The 17080-nt window shown below is 38.8% G+C and overlaps 2 protein-coding genes across 10 annotated transcripts in view; one reads left to right on the top strand and one right to left on the bottom strand.

Annotated features, from left to right (window-relative positions):
• LOC124501822 (uncharacterized) overlaps positions 1 to 1330 on the top strand; it is a 36551-nt gene extending 35221 nt beyond the window's left edge. Inside the window, 1 exon segment of the mRNA XM_047066305.1 lies at positions 35 to 1330. Coding sequence (XP_046922261.1) covers positions 35 to 1128 — 1094 coding nt within the window. The 3' untranslated portion in view covers positions 1129 to 1330.
• Positions 1331 to 10286: 8956 nt separating this feature from the next.
• Positions 10287 to 17080, bottom strand: part of ANKRD26 (ankyrin repeat domain containing 26) — a 113013-nt gene continuing 106219 nt past the window's right edge. For all 9 annotated transcript variants that reach the window (XM_047065012.1, XM_047065017.1, XM_047065020.1 and 6 more), the window contains 3 exons: positions 16305 to 16533; positions 12286 to 12331; positions 10287 to 10873 (listed from right to left, as the gene is read on the bottom strand). In XM_047065012.1, coding sequence (XP_046920968.1) covers positions 10740 to 10873; positions 12286 to 12331; positions 16305 to 16533 — 409 coding nt within the window. In that variant the 3' untranslated portion in view covers positions 10287 to 10739. The remainder of the gene's footprint in view (positions 10874 to 12285; positions 12332 to 16304; positions 16534 to 17080) is intronic.

The raw sequence follows: 17080 nt of genomic DNA, 5'->3' as shown, positions 1-17080 counted from the left end.
GGAGATAAAGGGATGGTGGTATACACCTAACAAGGAGCTCGTGCTGCCAGACCGGCTCGGAGTCTCAATATGCACATGCATCGGTCTACTCACATGGGGGCCCGAAAATTAAAAGACTTAATCCGACATGCCGGAATCAAGATTCACCAACAGGACACCAAAATAGAGCAAGTTGTATCTGCCTGCAAGACCTGCCAACTCACCAACGCGAGAGCCACATCAAATAAAAAAGGAACCAGGCTCAGAGGCACCAGACCGGGAGCCCAATGGGAAGTCGACTTCACTGAAGTCAAACCAGGAAAGTATGGTTATAAATATCTTTTAGTATTTACAGACACCTTCTCTGGCTGGGTGGAGGCATACCCAACCAAGCATGAAACGGCTCAGACGGTGGCTAAGAAGCTACTAGAAGACATTTTACCCAGGTATGGTTTTCCTGCCATGGTAGGATCAGACAATGGACCAGCTTTTATCTCGCAGGTAACACAGGCAGTAGCCAAGGCGATGGGGGCAAACTGGAAATTACATTGTGCTTATAGGCCCCAGAGCTCAGGACAGGTAGAAAGAATGAATAGAACCCTAAAAGAGACCCTTACCAAATTAACCATGGAGACTGGCGGGGACTGGGTGACTCTCCTACCGTACGCCCTTTACCGGGTTAGAAACACTCCTTACACTCTGGGTTTTACTCCCTACGAGATCATGTTTGGCAGGCCACCCCCTGTTATTCCCAGCCTTCGAGCTGAATTTATTGCTGAGTTTAAAGATCAAGAACTTTTTCTTTCCTTGAGAGGGCTCCAGAGGGTGCACGAGGACATTTGGCCACGCCTCCGTGCCATCTACAAGGCTGGCCCGACCCCGACACCTCAGTACAGGCTGGGAGACTGGGTCTACATCAAGAGACACCACCGAGAGACCCTCGAGCTGCGCTGGAAGGGACCCTACATCGTGGTGCTGACAACCCCCACCGCTCTCAAAGTAGACGGCATCGCGACCTGGGTCCATCACACCCACGTTCGGCCAGCGGACCCCTCCTCGATCCGGAAGCACTTCGTCACGCAATGGGCCATCAGTCGGGACCAACACAACCCGCTCAAGTTCAAGCTACAGCGCATTCAACCCACCTAATATTGGTAACTCTGTTAACTCTGCTTGTCATTGCTCATGCTGCTGGGAGTCCCTACGCCCCCCAAAACATCACCTGGCAGATCATAGACACCAGCTCGGGGACAATACTTAATCAGACCTCCCAGACCCACCCCAGGGACACTTGCTTCCCAGAACTTGCGTAAACCTCCAAACTCTGTTCCCCTTGTCACCATAAATGCAGCCGGTCCCATGATTGGGTCTGTAAGCTACATGACAAGGGGGGGAATGAAAGGGCGGGCCTACGCTGGCCAACTCCATCTTGTTCTATGTCCTTCACCTTGACCACACCTCCTCCCCTTGAGCCACCCCCTCCCCCACCTGCCTAACAGAACTCGGACCCTTCACCAGCCAATCGGCTGAGGCCATAGCTATTACCTCACCAACTGCCCCTAGGCCCCAATAAAACCTTTGTGCTTTGGAAACTCTCTCTCCCTGGTATCTCACCGCTGCGTCGGTGCAGGTAGGGGATTGAGCTTGAGCTAGCTCGAATAAAGGCTCTTTTGCTTTTACATCAGACTCGGCTCCCTGGCGGTATTTGGGGATCACGAATTCTGGGCATAACACAGCCACTTGTGTTTGTGTGTGTGTGTGTGTGTGCGCGTATTTTATACGAAAGGTTCATTTCATTCCTTTTGAGGGCAAACATTTCCCAGAGGTATCCTTTGCTCTCTGAAAGTTTGCATTATGTGACTTTGTTTTTGTGAAAAATGTACATTAGTACAGTGTAAAAATGAAACACCCCCCCCCTTGGATTTCTTTTGGTTAGCAAAAACAGGTAGTGATGTAGGACTTCCATAAAAACAGAAGTGGTATAATGTGATCTCTCAGAAGGCAGGGGATGCTCTTTGCTTTACACCGTTTCAGCTTACAGAAGTTTTCATAGGGATGTTCCAACATTCAGACAGTGAATGAAACCTATACTTAAATCTGAAGTCATTTTTGTTATTCATTCCTTCCATTAAATTCAAGTTACATGAAAACAAGAAAGAATAGTTGAGTTTATAGCACAGCCAGCTGCTGCCAAGGTGTTTTTCCTGGAGACAACTATCATGTTGATGTACAGTGGAAGTCTTTTTGTTTTTATTTATTTATTTGTAGAGAGAGAGTGTGAGAGAGAACAGGGGAGAGGCAGACACAGAAGGGAAAGAGAGAATCCCAGCAGGCTCTGCACTGTCAGCACAGAGCCCAATGCGGGGCTCCAACCCACAAACCACCAGATCATGACCAGAGCGGAAATCAAGAGTCAGACAAGCGACTGAGTCACCCAAGTACCCCTATTTTTGTTTTGGGTACTCCAGATTTACCACACAGATACTAAAAAGATCTTAAGTATTGATATTGAATGCAGTTATCATTTTTATAACTGTATCAAGGAAATTCTCAAGTGAAACTGATTGTGTTTTTAAATGAGCACATGTATAATAGTGTTGGCTAACAATAAAGTGCACAGAATTGCAGCCCCTATTGGTTTTGTACCAAGGGTGAAAATTTCAATCCAGTGTAAAGGGAACACAATGCTGTAGTAGTATCATAAATATAATTTGAGTTTAGGACTCATTTTCACTAGTTGTTGACAAATTATACTCGGCAAACCTGTGATGCAGGTAAAGATAGGAAACCCAAAGGTGCTCCTGGTAATGTAACTGAAACCAACAGCGAGGCTGAGGGAGAAACTGACACGTGCAGGTTGTAACGTAACGGAAACCAACCGCGAGCCTGAGGGAGGCACTGACATGTGCTCGTGGTAATGTAACTGAAATCAACCGCGAGCCTGAGGGAGAAACTGACACGTGCGCAAGGCGATATAACTGAAACAGCGAGCCTGAGGGAGGTACTGAAACATAGCCATAGAGGAGCTCAGAGGCTCACAGTAGAACCATAGCACTTTAGGGTTTAAAAAAAAAAAAAAAGACATTATTTCAGAGAGAGAGAGTGTGTGTGTGCATCATTGCATAATTTTCTCGAATGTCAAAAGCCTTTGTGCAAGTGTATTTCTCATATTTAGCTTTTCTCCTCAAATTCAGGAGATGTTAATTTGAAAAAGGTCTCAAAAAGAGATTTGAGAATGATTATTAGCATTTTGAACAATTGACTAAACCTATGAGTAAATCCTAAAGCTCTTGATTTATTTATTCAAGAGATTTAAGGTAGCATTTATTTAATAAGTCTCTCAGAACCCGGAAATACATTACTTGATGAGCACTTAGAGTCTGCTAAAACTAGAGAAAGTTGAATAAAATATCACAAACTAGGGGATCTTAGAGATGCAAGCTACTTCATAGGGCATTGTGTGTGTATGTGCATGCCAGTGTGTGTGCATAGTATTTCCAATTAAATTTTATATGAAGAAGTCAAAAATAATGCTAAAGCAGAGCTGTTCTGATGGTAGAGCTCTGACCATGTAACCTCTGTCCTTCCCCTTCCAATCTCTGTCCAGAGAGAGCTTATAGGAGTTTCTAGAATACAACTGACAATGGTGTCATTTGGTCCAACCTTTTCTCTTCACAAAGAGGAAACTGATACCTAAGTAGACTGAGTGCTAGTGCCATCGGCATACATGCTACTCTAAGGGTTAACTAGATTACAATCTCCTAGCTCTAATGACTGTTCTTACACCTTGCTGCTTACTCTTGAGAAAGAAAATGGGAGAATAGGTCCAAAAGTGTTGGGAACCTTAGAGAAGGTGAATGCATCATAGTAGGCAAAATTTTGCAATCCATACTTCAGTATTTCATATTTAATATAAAATTCCTAAAAATCCCCTACATGTATGGTAAAAAGGGGCAGAGTGGGGAAGGGGAAGAAGGAGACACATAAATAAATAAGGAATATCTTATTTGTCAGCTTTCCTCTTCATTCTATTCAGTATAGACACGTTGGTAACTTCTCACATAGCATATTTTTAATATGTATTTTTAAAATACTATGGCTTTCTGGGGCACCTAGGTGGCTCAGTCAGTTGAGCCTCTGACTTTGGCTCACGTCATGATCTTGTGGTCTGTGAGGTTGAGTCCCGTGTCGGGCTCTGTGCTGATAGCTCAGAGCCTGGAGCCTGCTTCAGATACTATGTCTCCCTCTCTCTCTACAACCATCTCCCCCACCCTGCAACCCAGCTTGCACTCTGTCTCCCTCTATCAAAAGTGATAAACATTAAAAATAATAATAATAATTAGAATTAGCTTGCCATTATGGAAAGTGTTTTGCCTCAGAAGTCCTAGCTCTATAACCAATAGCTATTTGTTCTTGGATAAGCCACTTCTCTTTGGCTCAAAATCTTCCTCTATAAAACAAGTATTTTTCTGCCTTATTTTACAAGGTTGATAAGAGGATTTAATGAGATATTACACCCAAAACATGGCCTCTCACGCCAGGTGACGCTCATGACTCTGGGAAGGGCAAGATGACACCTTCCATGACCTCAGAAAAGGTGCTCCACAGGATTTAAAGCGGGGGTCCAGGGGCACCTGCTTCACAGGATTTAAAGCGGGGGTCCAGGGGCACCTGGGTGGCTCAATCAGTTGGGCTTCCAACTCTTGATCTCAGCTTGGGTCTTGATCTCAGGGTCATGAGTTTGAGCCCCATGTTAGGCTCCATGCTTTAAAAAAAAAAAAAAAAAAGGCAGGGGTACAGATCTACTAACAAAGGAGAAAGGGAAGCCCGATCTCTTCCTGCAGCATTATTTGAACATCTCTGACAGCTTAGAATGGTCCCAACTAACATCTTCTGGCAAAAAAAAAAAAAAAGAGAAACAAGATCCTCAGAGGGTAACTCATAATGAAAGTCTAGGCTAAGATATGGGTTCCACATAAGGTTTTTGAGTGTGTAGGGAAAGGGGTGTATGATTAAAGCCAGGAGGCCCAGCTGCCAGAACAGGGTGCTGGTGCTTTGGGATAGCTGCTGAGCATACGTGCTGCATGTGCAGTGAACAAAAGAAACTTTGTAACTTTGAAATCTAAGTGTGGATCCCCATGAAGACTGGAAAATCTGGATCAGCAAGGGAATCCTGGGAGCAAAGGTCAATCACGACCAGCTGCAGCACCAGTTTCAACAGCAATGCCGCAGCAACAGAATCAAAGGAAACAGCAGAATGATCAGGATGTTCTTTTTTCCCCTCCCTACGACTTGTGAAAGAGGACTGTCTGTCTCTTTGGTCTTAGGGTGCTCCTTTGGTTCTTGGAAAATTCAAGGGAGAGAGTACAGGAGATAGCTCTCAAAGGAAAGTACAGGGTTTTCCACACAACTGAACATTTCAAGACCCAAGTTACTAGTTAGAAAACACAGAGATGTAACATTATTTGTACCCCATGCATAGGGGTTATACTTGAAACCAAAGGGGTAAGGTTAGGATCCTTAAGGATAAAGGTCTCAAAAGTCCTGAGGTAAAGAATCCTGCACACATTTCTACTTCCAACTAGTCTAGTCCTTTGCTTGATTTCTGGCTAATGTTGTGGACTAACCAACTGCCATTCCAAAACTGCCTGACCAAACTGCGAAATCCCATTTGTTACGTACGAAGTTAACAGTTAAATTATTTTAAACCTCAGTTTAGTAATAACTAGCATTTTAATGCAAACACAGATTAAAACCCTTAATATAAGCATATTCAGCTGCAGTCCATGCATATACATCTTGAGGAAAGGGATCAATACCTTGCTGAAGAAGAAGCCTGACTACATTTGTTGATTCATAATTTACAGCAAGCATGAGGGCTGTTCTAAAATAACAGAGATAACTTCACTCTTAGGAATTTAGAGTTATTTAAACAACTAATTTCGATATACTTTATCAGGTTAATATCTTGCCTGTCTGTTCAGAATCAACCATTTACACGTTCAAGTGTTCATCTTTGTAAATTATCTCCAAGACTAAAATGAAGGGACAAAAGGGAGCTTCTTGTCCCACTTGGGTAATGTATTATAGAGTTGCTAATTTAAAGTCCTTTGATAAACAAGAAACCATGTGGAGGTCACTTATCTGAATAGGTAAAGATTTTAAAAAAGAATTCCCCATGTCTTCCTTAATCTGATACAGTGCACTTCAAAGCCATCTAGAGGTCAAGTAAGTATAAAAACTATCTGCAGGCTTAAAATGATAATATTTTAATGTGAATGCTAATAAAACAGGCATAATTATAGTTAACGATGCTGATAAGCATATGGTAGGCACTAAATTAAATGCTATGTATATAAAATATAATTTATGCACAACCACCCTTGAAGGATGTATTATTATTCTCCTTTTCATATCAGGAAACATATTTAGTGATGATACGTAACGCTCCCAAGGTCACAACACCTAGCAAGTAGGAAAGCTATGAATAAACCTAGTCTTGTGTGAATCTAAGGCACGTCTCTTTCTTCTTTATCACCCACCTGTAACTTATCCTCATTAAAGGAAAAGTCTATTCAGTTAAAGTTACCTTTCATCTTTCTACTCCTACCAATTAAAAATAAAATCAAAAATATATATACTGGACATGAAAAAGGGTAAAACCTGATGAGCCTATAGTACCTGGTAATAGTAATTAATCATTACTTAAAGATCACCTAAGGACATCAGTATTCCTCAAAAAAGAAAAAAAAAGCAATTTAAAGCAAAGTGTCATCCAAAAGACAAAACAACTCCTGTTTTTGTCTAATATGCATCTTAATTTTTTACATTTATTTGCTTTTGAGAGAGTACAAGTTTGTCCTCTATGTCACAGATTCTCTGTTCTGCCTCGTCCATCCTTGCCGCCTCTGCATCCATCCGTGATTGCAGCTCAGTTATAGCACTATTTATTTCATTCTGGCTATTTTTTACTTCTTTCATCTCTGCAGAAGGGGATTCTAATCTATTTTCGGCTCCAGCTAATATTCTTATTATCGTGATTCCAAATTCTGGTTCAGACATCTTGCTAGTATCTGTGTTGGTTAAATCCCTGGCTGTCGTTTCTTTATGCTCTTTCTTTTGGGGTAAATTCCTGCTGGATTCTGTGGTTCAGGTTGTGCAGATTGTTGTGCTAGTCCTCCAATCAGTTTTCTAGGTGTGCAGGATGGTTTAGTGTTGGTCTGGCTGTATTTCATGGATGCGAGACACACAGAAAACTTCCAGCTGTTCTGCCATCTTGGCCCCTCCCCCCATTCACAAATATTTTAAAAACTTATCTCAGGGTGCTTGGGTAGCTCAGTGGGTTAAGCATCCAACTTAGGCTCAGGTCATGATCTCACAGTGTGTGAATCTGAGCCCGTGTTGGGCTCACCACTGTCAGCGTGAGCTTGCTTCCGAGCCTGCCTCCCTCTCTCTCTGCCCCTCCCCTGCTGGCTTGCTTGGTCTCTCTCAAAAATAAACACTTAAAAAAATTATCTCAATAGATGTGAAGTAAACATCTATTAACGTTCAATATTCATTCATGACAAAACTTACAAACTAGTATCATAAGGGAACTTCCTTAATATACTTGTAGCAGAAAGACCCTAAGTGACCCCATAATATCTGCCCTTTAGTGTTGTCACCTTTTCTTTATAATTCTTTTCTCTTAAGATCTGTGACTTGACTCTAGCTATTAGAATATGGACAATGTAAAGGAATTGTGCAGACATAATTAATTCAGTTACTTCAGAGTCCATCAAAAGGGGGATCATGCTAGGCAAACCTGATCTAATCACATGAACACCCTTCAAGGAGGACTGAGCCTTCTCTGAAGTGACATTCTCCTTGCTGGCCTCCTAAACTAAACAGCCGTATTGAGGAAGTCTACATGGCCAAGAACAAGGAACAGCCTTGCTCTAGACTGAATATTTGTGTCCCCACTCGCCCAAATTCATGTGTTAAATCTTAATGTTCAACGTGATAGTATTTAGAAGTGGGGGGTTTGGGAAATGATTAAGTCATGAAGGTGGAGCCCTCATGAATGGGATTAGTGCCCTTATAAAGGAGGGCTGTGAGAGCTCCCTTGGCCCTGCGCCAAGCAGGAAGACCAGCGTCCATGAACCAGGAAGCAGGCCGTCGCTGGACACTGAATCTGCCAGTGCCTTCATTTTGGACTTCCCAGCCTCCGGAACTGTGAAAAATAAAACTTTTTTCCATAAGCCTATGGTATTTTGTTAGAGCAGCCCAAAAGGACTAAGACAAGCGTCTGGGAACCGTGGGCAACCACTAGGACCTAAGCCTCCAACTAGCAAAGAGCTGTGGAAATGAGTCCAGTCATACAGTCACAAGGAAATTCTCTTAAAAACAAACTCAGTGGGCTTGGAAGCAGATTCTTCCCCATCGAAGCACCCAAATGGGGAAGCGCAGTCTAGCGGACACCTCAAGTACAGCCTTGTGAGAACCTGAGCAAAGGACCCAGCTAAGTCATTGCTCAGCTTCTGACCCATAAAAATGTGAGATAAATGTGTATGGCTTTAAGACACTGTGTTGATGGTGATCTGTTATAAACGGTAAGAGCAAACTAAGAGACTAATAAAAGATCTATACTTTTCAAAACCCCACTATCTAGTTATAGAAAAATACTTTTACATGTTGCAATTTCAAGAAGACATAAACACTCATTATCCTCACATTTACTCAACGTCATTCTTGTAGTAGGAAAGAAAAAAAAAATTAAAGCTCTAGGAATTGGAAAGAAACGAAAATGCCACTATTTAGATTCTATGTCACTGCATGAACCAAATCCAAAGGAATCTGCAGATAAAATACTCGAGTAATAAACAATATATTGTGGGGAATAAGCTTAGGCAATTAAAATACTAGTTGTTTGGGAAAATCAGTATGAGAAATGTCTTTCCTTACACACTATTGCCAGATTCGATGCAATTCCAATCAGAAACTTGGCTTTGGAGAGCTTGCCAAGTTGATTATAAAAGACCTGTGGAGCCCTTCCTTCCTTTCTTCTTTCCCATCCCCAACATTTTAGTTCCCAGTCCTAGAAACAGAGGCATGGAGTTGTGGGGGTCCAGAGTGAGGTGTTGGAGCTTAGACAGAATGGGGAAGGCATTACATGTGGGACAGTCACCCTGCACAGTGTTGGAGCTCAAGTGAGAGCATCCCTGAAAAGTGCATGATATAGAATAATGAAGTAACACAGACTGAACAGGGTGGGGAAGCATCTACACAGGGGAAAAATAGCCCAGTGTGGGTTTTCAGGACCTGCAGGGGGGCACATCATCTGCAGAAGAGGTGGCCTGGCACAGGGTGTCTGAGAAAGGAGATAATACATGTCTCAAAGTACTTCCCCATAAAATACTAAATAATTATAAAGTGGAAAGTTAACATTCCAGGGGAGAAACCTGGCAGATCCTACCTCCGGTGGCCAACATTAGCATCACCAGTATTGGGACAAATCCAAATTGTAGGTCATGTGATAGGATGCAATGAAAAGAGTAGACTGTAGTGATACTCTTGCTAAAAACGTATGATCTGAATTTTATCATAAGGAAACCTAAGAAAAATCCACATTGAAAGACATTCCACATTACTGGAATTTACTCGTCAAAAGGTTAAAAATCATGAAAGTCAAGGAAAGACAAAGGAACTGTTCTAGACTGAAAGAGACTAAGACACACAACGGAATTCAATACATGGCTCTGAACAGGACCCTCCTTGGTATAACGTATACTACAGATAAGTGACCAAACTTAAAAAGAATTACGAGGAATAAATGATAAATTATACTTAACCCTTGAACAAAAGAGTTTTAATGGGTGCACTGATTACACACACATTTTCTTCAGTACTGTAAATATATTTTATAATTTTCTTCATATTATTTTTTTCTTTAGCTTACTTTATTGTAACAATATAGTATGATACATATAATATACAAAAGATTATTGGTAGTAGTAGTGGTTAAGTCTTTGGGAGTCAAAAGTTGTTCATGGCTTTTTGACTATGGGGCATAGGGGTCAGAGCCCTTAACCCCATTATTCAAGCGTTGAGTGTATTAGAGTTAATGTTCTGATTGTGAAGGTTGTATGGTAGTTATGTGGAATGTACTGACTTGTAGGATTTAAATGCTACAGGAATCAGGCATCACATTAGCAATTTACTTGCAAATGACTCTTGGGGGGGGAGGGAGTTCTTTTTTTTTTCTCTAGTTTTTCTTTTCTCTAACTTTGTTTCCAAAAAGCAAATCAAAAATAAATAAAGAGAAAAGGTGAAAAGCCTTAGACAAATTTTATTTCTCCATGTGGAAAGAGCTATGAATCAGTGTTTACAATTATACATAGGTTTTATGGCATTATAAAAAATTGTAATACATACAAACATTGGCAATAGCCATAGCAGGAATACATCAAAATAATGTCTAAATCTTTAGGTCCACATATAGTAACAAAAATTGGAAAATACAAAAGCCATCCATTAACACTACTGAAGTATTAGTGGCAACTTGGTTGGGTGCTGTTCAAACAGCTGGTAGTGGAGCGGTCTGAAGTATGTAAAACCCTCTAGTGCTGGTTTCCACGTACAAAATGTGCTTAAAAGTTAATGAGATGCCAAGAAGCATAGTTTAAAATATTATACAGATTTTCATCACACACATATGATACAAAAACATTTGGGAAACACTGAAAATGTTTTGTAAGCATCCAGTAAATTTTTTCTATTTTTCAAATCATATAATTTTTGTTCAAAATCTGTACATATTCTTGTGACGCTTTCCATACCAGGTCTTGATTTAGAATTGAATCATCAGTAGATACTAAAGGAGTTCTACAGGATCCTGATTCAAATTCAGTAGCAGCTGAAAAGGAAAAGAAAGAATTATATTCCTTATACAAAATACTTTTAACTACAAGTTAGAAAGAAAGGAAAGCAGAGGAGAGGGGAGGGGAGGGGAAGGGGAAGGGGAAGGGGAAGGGGAAGGGGAAGGGGAAGGAAAGGAAAGTTGGGGCCTTCATGAATAAGTGTTAAGAAAAATGAAAAATACCTACATACAACTGCAATATGAAACCCAAGATTACTATTAAATATATTTTGCTCAGGGTTGCACACTGAATTAATTGCTATTGTGGATAAATATCAGAGTTTCTGGTTTTTTCATTACAAGGTGAAATTACAAGATGAGGACACAGTCCACCCTGAACAATCATCAACTATAAACTGAAAAATCAAACAGGCATTTCCAAACAGAGCCAAGTATACAGGTATAAGTGACAGGTATAAAACATAGCACTACTGGTATACAGAAGGGATATCCCAGTTTTGTGTCAATATTGTCTGCTCTTTGGTGAAGGTGATATGTAAGCTGATACCTGAAGGACAAGGAAAAAGTATGCTAGGTAGAGGGAAGAAGCACATACAAAGAGCTAGAAGTGAGGAAGAACACTTGTGCAATTATGAGTAGTTTAGTTTGACAAGGTGCTAGAGCAAAGCAGCAGAGTAGGGCAAATAGTGAGAGACAAGGCTGAATAATCTGGCAAGAAGCAAACTGATTTGGGTGTTTTCATTCCATGCTAAGGAACTTGAAGTTTGACTCAAGGGCAAAAGCAATGATGACAAAGTCAATGAGCGAAGATTTAAACCCATTACCTGTCAAGTGAGAGCTATATGACCTATAATTACTTAACCAAGCATTACTAAAACGACTTTGGCTTTTGGGGTCTTCTATTACTAGCAGAAACAACAATTTGATAAAGCACACATTTTCTGAGACTTGTGCAGGTTGACAGTTTCATAGGGATGGCACCAGTGAAGGAAGATTATCGCCAGAAATAATAACAGACATATAGACTTAGGAGATTGAAAAAACTTTAACGTTCATTTATTTTTGAGAGAGAGACAAAACACAAGCGGGCAGGGACACAGAGAGAGGGAGACACAGAATCTGAAGCAGGCTCCAGGCTCCGAGGTTTCAGCACAGAGCCCACTGTGGGGCCTGAACCCACCTGAGCTGAAATCAGTCGGCCAACCAACTGAGCCACCTGGGTGCACTAGACTTTTGGGAGATTTTAAAAGAGCTATGAAACATGATGACTAAATGAGGAAGAAGTATGTTCTTCATTATGCTCATACTTTTACATTTTTTATTAGATATGTACAAAAAAATGTGAATGTAGTATCTATCATCCAAACAATGGAAAGGGATGCCATTTACTATTTAGAGTTTATTTCAGAAATCAATGATATCTAAATTCATACATATTGGCAACATACCTTCTTCCAGTGCTCTGGTTATACTTTTTTCCAACTCCCACTGCATCTGAAATAAGTCAAATATTATTTAGAATGTGTAAGGTAAACAAAAGACATTGTAGGAATTATATATAGCTTATGACATGTGGTCTTGAAATAATACTTGTAGAGACTAAACCAAAGTTAGGGATTGCTTAAATAGAAGGACAATCACATAAATAAATTCCTATTTTAGTTTTAGATAATTGAGAACAGATATATATATATATATATATATATATATACACACACACACACACACACACATACACGTATATATGTATATATATGTATGTATATATAATATGTGTGTGTGTATATATATATATATATATATATATATATATAATGCTACTTAAGTGAATCTGATAAAAAGCACAATTAACATTGGTCTATTGAATGTGTATCATCTCTGAAAGGTGATGTTTGATCTTACTGGTACAAAAAAGTTTAAACAAGAATCATATTGTATACTGAATTATTACTTGGAAATTATTAGAAAAACTGCCATTTATGAAAGTTTAAGCAGTTTTTTACCTTAATGTATTGTTCCTTAAAATGGGCTTTCCATTTTTTTACTTTTAGAAAAACAAAATTTGAAGGAATGCTTTTTGCTATTAATTTTTCAGGACTGACTCTTAAATACATATAAACTGAAGAAAGTGGGACTGTCATACTGTCATGTGGAAATTCTACTGGCAAAAAATTGAGTTAAAATATTTTGCTATCAGTATTATGACTAAAACACTTATTTCTTTTCATATGCACACAAAGATTTCAGAAAATCTATTTGAAGAAAGGAAAAATATAGGGTTACAACAGTTTTCAAACTTAGCTTCTGATTTATAACTTTCTCAATTAGAGATAAGGAAAACAATATACAATTTTCAATTGTAACTTTAGCACCAAATTTTGAAACACTTGACTTATTAAAGTTATGGTTATCTACTTACTTATCAAATGTGTATGAATATTTCAAACTACAGGTGACCCTTGAATAACACAGGGGTTGGGGTGCAGTCAAAAACCTGCATATAATTTTTCATCCCCCCAAAACTTAATTACTAATAGCCTACTGTTGACCAGAAGCCTTACTGGTAACATAAACAGTCGATTAATACATGTTTTGTACGGTAGAATAAGCCAGGGCAAAAAAATGACATTGAGAAAAACAGAAGGAAGAGGAAATACACTTACAGTACTATACAGTATCCAAAAATAATCCATGTGTAAGTAAAGTAGACCTGCACAGTTTGAAACCATGTTGGTCAAGGGTCAACTGTATATTACAACTGTTCCTATCTAGAATGTTCTTATTTAGATCTTTCTTATAAAAGTAGCCTCTCCCTGAATGCCCCAAACGGGCTCCAAAATAGTGTACTGAACATAATCAACACTGTGGTGATAAGGATTCCAATGTCTTTACAAATTTAGGTGTGAGGACAAATATTTTGGCTGACATGTTTCCCAATATTTTCAGAGACTGTTTTCCCTAATACCTTTTTTTTAATTGAAGTATAGCTGACATACAATGTTACACTAGTTTCAATATACAAATTCAGATTGGACAATTGTATACACTATGCTATGCTCACTACCATATGTGTAGTTACCCTCTGTCACCATACAACATTAATACAATATTATTGATGATATTCCATATGCTGTATTCTTCATTCCTGTGACTTATTTATAACTGAATTTGTACCTCCTACTCCTCTTCACCTATTTTGTCCATACCTCTCTACCCACCTCCCCTCTAGCAACCACCAGTGTGTCCTCTGTATTTATGATTCTGTTTGTTGACTTGTTTTTTTATATTCCACATATAAGTGAAATCAGATGGTATTTATTTGTCTTTCTCCGATTTATTTCACCTAGCATAATACCCTCTAGGTCTATCAATGTTGTCACAAATGGCAAGATCTCATTCTTTTTGATAGCTGAGGTATATTTCATTGTATACATATTACACATCTTCTTTATCCATTCATCTATCAATGGACACTTAGGTTGCTTCCATATTTTGGTTATTGTAAACAATGTTTCAATAAACATAGGGATGCACACAACTGTTCAAATTAGTGTTTTCATTTTCTTTGGGTAAATACGCAGTAGTGGAATTAATGAATATCTATTTTTAAGTTTTTGAGGAACCATAACACTTTTTTGACAATAGCATTATATTCAGGCCTTATAAAATGAATGGGACAACATTACTATACCAGACTTACAAAATTAATAACTCAATACCAGACGATGGGGGAAGGCTTTATTCAAACAATTTTATATCACTATTAATAAATACTATGTAAAATATAAACCACGTTTTTTATATGACATGACTTAAGGAACTACCAAGGTAATGTTGCATCTTTCCCCCAAAAGCTCTTTTCCTTAAATACTTACCTCTGTGACCTTTATGTTTATTTCTAGGTAAAATCTGTGTTTCAATAGTGAAAATAGCTTTGAAGTCCATGAGTAAGAACACATGTGTGATTTTATTTATACCTTTCCACTTATCAAAAAAATAAGAGGGTGAGAAAAGTATACACAGAAAAACTATATATCAGCAAATTTTAATTCAAAGAAAAATTTTGAAGAATTTTTAATTAAAAGGATTTTCTCATTAACTGTTAGTATTCAAAAAAAAAAAATTAAAAAAAAAAAAAAAAGGGGGCGCCTGGGTGGCTCAGTCGGTTAAGCGTCCGACTTCAGCCAGGTCACGATCTCGCGGTCCGTGAGTTCGAGCCCCGCGTCGGGCTCTGGGCTGATGGCTCAGAGCCTGGAGCCTGTTTCCGATTCTGTGTCTCCCTCTCTCTCTGCCCCGCCCCCGTTCATGCTCTGTCTCTCTCTGTCCCAAAAATAAATAAACGTTGAAAAAAAAAAAATTTAACTGTTAGTATTCAAATAATGGCTTGATTCAAATATTTGCTTGATTTAGCTATTTAGAAAATGCTTTACAATTGCTCAGCAAGACATTTTATAAAAATTGAAACAAGGTGCTATAAGTCAAAAAAAAAAAAAAGGAAAAAGAAAAAAGAGTGTCATAAGTAAGAAAGCAATTAAGGATGTATTCTCGTGTAAGAAAATACCAATACTGTAACTTAAAAGAGAAATTAACCTTTTTAGTGTTGCAAGTTGATTTAATTCATAAAAAGGACTTATCATGGATTCTTTTTTTTTTTTTTTTTTTAAGTAGCCTCCATGCCCAGCGTAGAGCCCAATGCAGGACTTGAACTCATGACCCTGAGATCAAATCCTGAGCTGAGATCAAGAGTTGGATGCTGAACTGACTGGGCCACCCAGGCACCCCCATGGATTCTTTTAAATAGTAAACATTCATTATGTCATTAAGTGTTTGGAGACCGATCATTCACTTATGTACAGGGATGCAAAAACTGGATTATAGCAAAACTTTCAAATGTTTATGAACCACTGCCAACTGAAAGTAAGTCCAAGCATCTAAGTGTACCTGTGGTTAGTAGGCAATAACATTTACTTTCTAAAATCAAATTTAAATGAAAGCTTTTCAAGAAATTTAAAATGGGTCAGTTTAGTTATATTTATTGAATACAGTTAATACTAGGTGTCTCTTGTGGCGCACCTGGGTGGCTCAGTTGTTTTAAGCGCCCAAATCTTGATTTTGACTCAGGTCATGATCTCATGGTTTTTGAGACTGAGCCCCACATTGGGCTCTGTGCTGAGCATGAAACCTGCTTAGGATTCTCTTTCTCCCTCTCCTTTTGCCCCTCCCCTGAATGCACTCACTCACTCTCTCAATAAAATAAAATAAAAAGAAGTATCCCTTGAAAATGAGAGATCCGGGGACTAAAAAACAAAAAATTATAAAATTTACCTCAGTTCTTTCTTAGCACATATAATTATGATTTTTACTTCGTATATATTAGTTACTTAAACAACTCAGAATTTCACCAAATTAAAAGCAACAATTATATCAGATATCTGAAACCCAAAGTAAAACAGATAATATAACTAACCTTCCACAAGGAAGTCTCCCTGTAGTCATATGACGGCCGTGGGTTTGAGGTAGGAATCACTAAGTTTCCTCTTGGAGTAAGATTTCTATTAAGCACTAAATTATTTTCAAAATGTCCACAATAAGGTGGTTCCAGGCCTGACCTCAGAGTAAGAGTGCCGAGTAAAGTTTGGTGCTGCTGTCTCTCTACCAGAAGTTTTGTATTGATCTCTGATAGTCTCTCATTAGTCCTGTGAAGATTAGAAAACACAAATACATTTTCTCTTTCCCTAAATCATTCCTAAATGACTTACATCTTTTTAAGTTTCCATAATAGTAAATAGCATTTGCCATTGAACAGTGTTTTAACACTGAACATGTGACAGAGCACACCCACTATCTAAAACTATACTTTTAAAATTGTTCTAAAGAAATACTTATGTTTCCAGGGGGATCCCTAACAATTCAAATGAGGGAAGGGAGAAAAGTGGCTATCAGTGATGTACATGGCTTAACGAATAATACTTGCTGTCTTCTGGAATGGCTGTACTGACAAGATCCTTCAGGATGCCGGTATATATACATACTTATATTTAGTAAACCTGTTTACAGATATAAAAATAAACCATCCCTCAAAGACATTTTCAAGCATTTGCTTTCACCACTCTTGTACATTTCACTTATTATCTCAAAGAAACTGAGCATTTGACACCGAGGAATCACTGAGACCAACAATCTTTAGGGGAGATAGTAGATGGCAGAGGTGTGATCAGAAAGAACTAAAACAGCTACAGAGGC

Source organism: Lynx rufus, unplaced genomic scaffold (assembly GCF_022079265.1).
Source record: "Lynx rufus isolate CCGP_SWC_20201006 ecotype Redwood Valley unplaced genomic scaffold, mLynRuf1.p SCAF_7, whole genome shotgun sequence".
Taxonomy (NCBI): Eukaryota; Metazoa; Chordata; class Mammalia; order Carnivora; family Felidae; genus Lynx; species Lynx rufus.
This window is presented reverse-complemented; position numbering and strand designations above follow the sequence as displayed.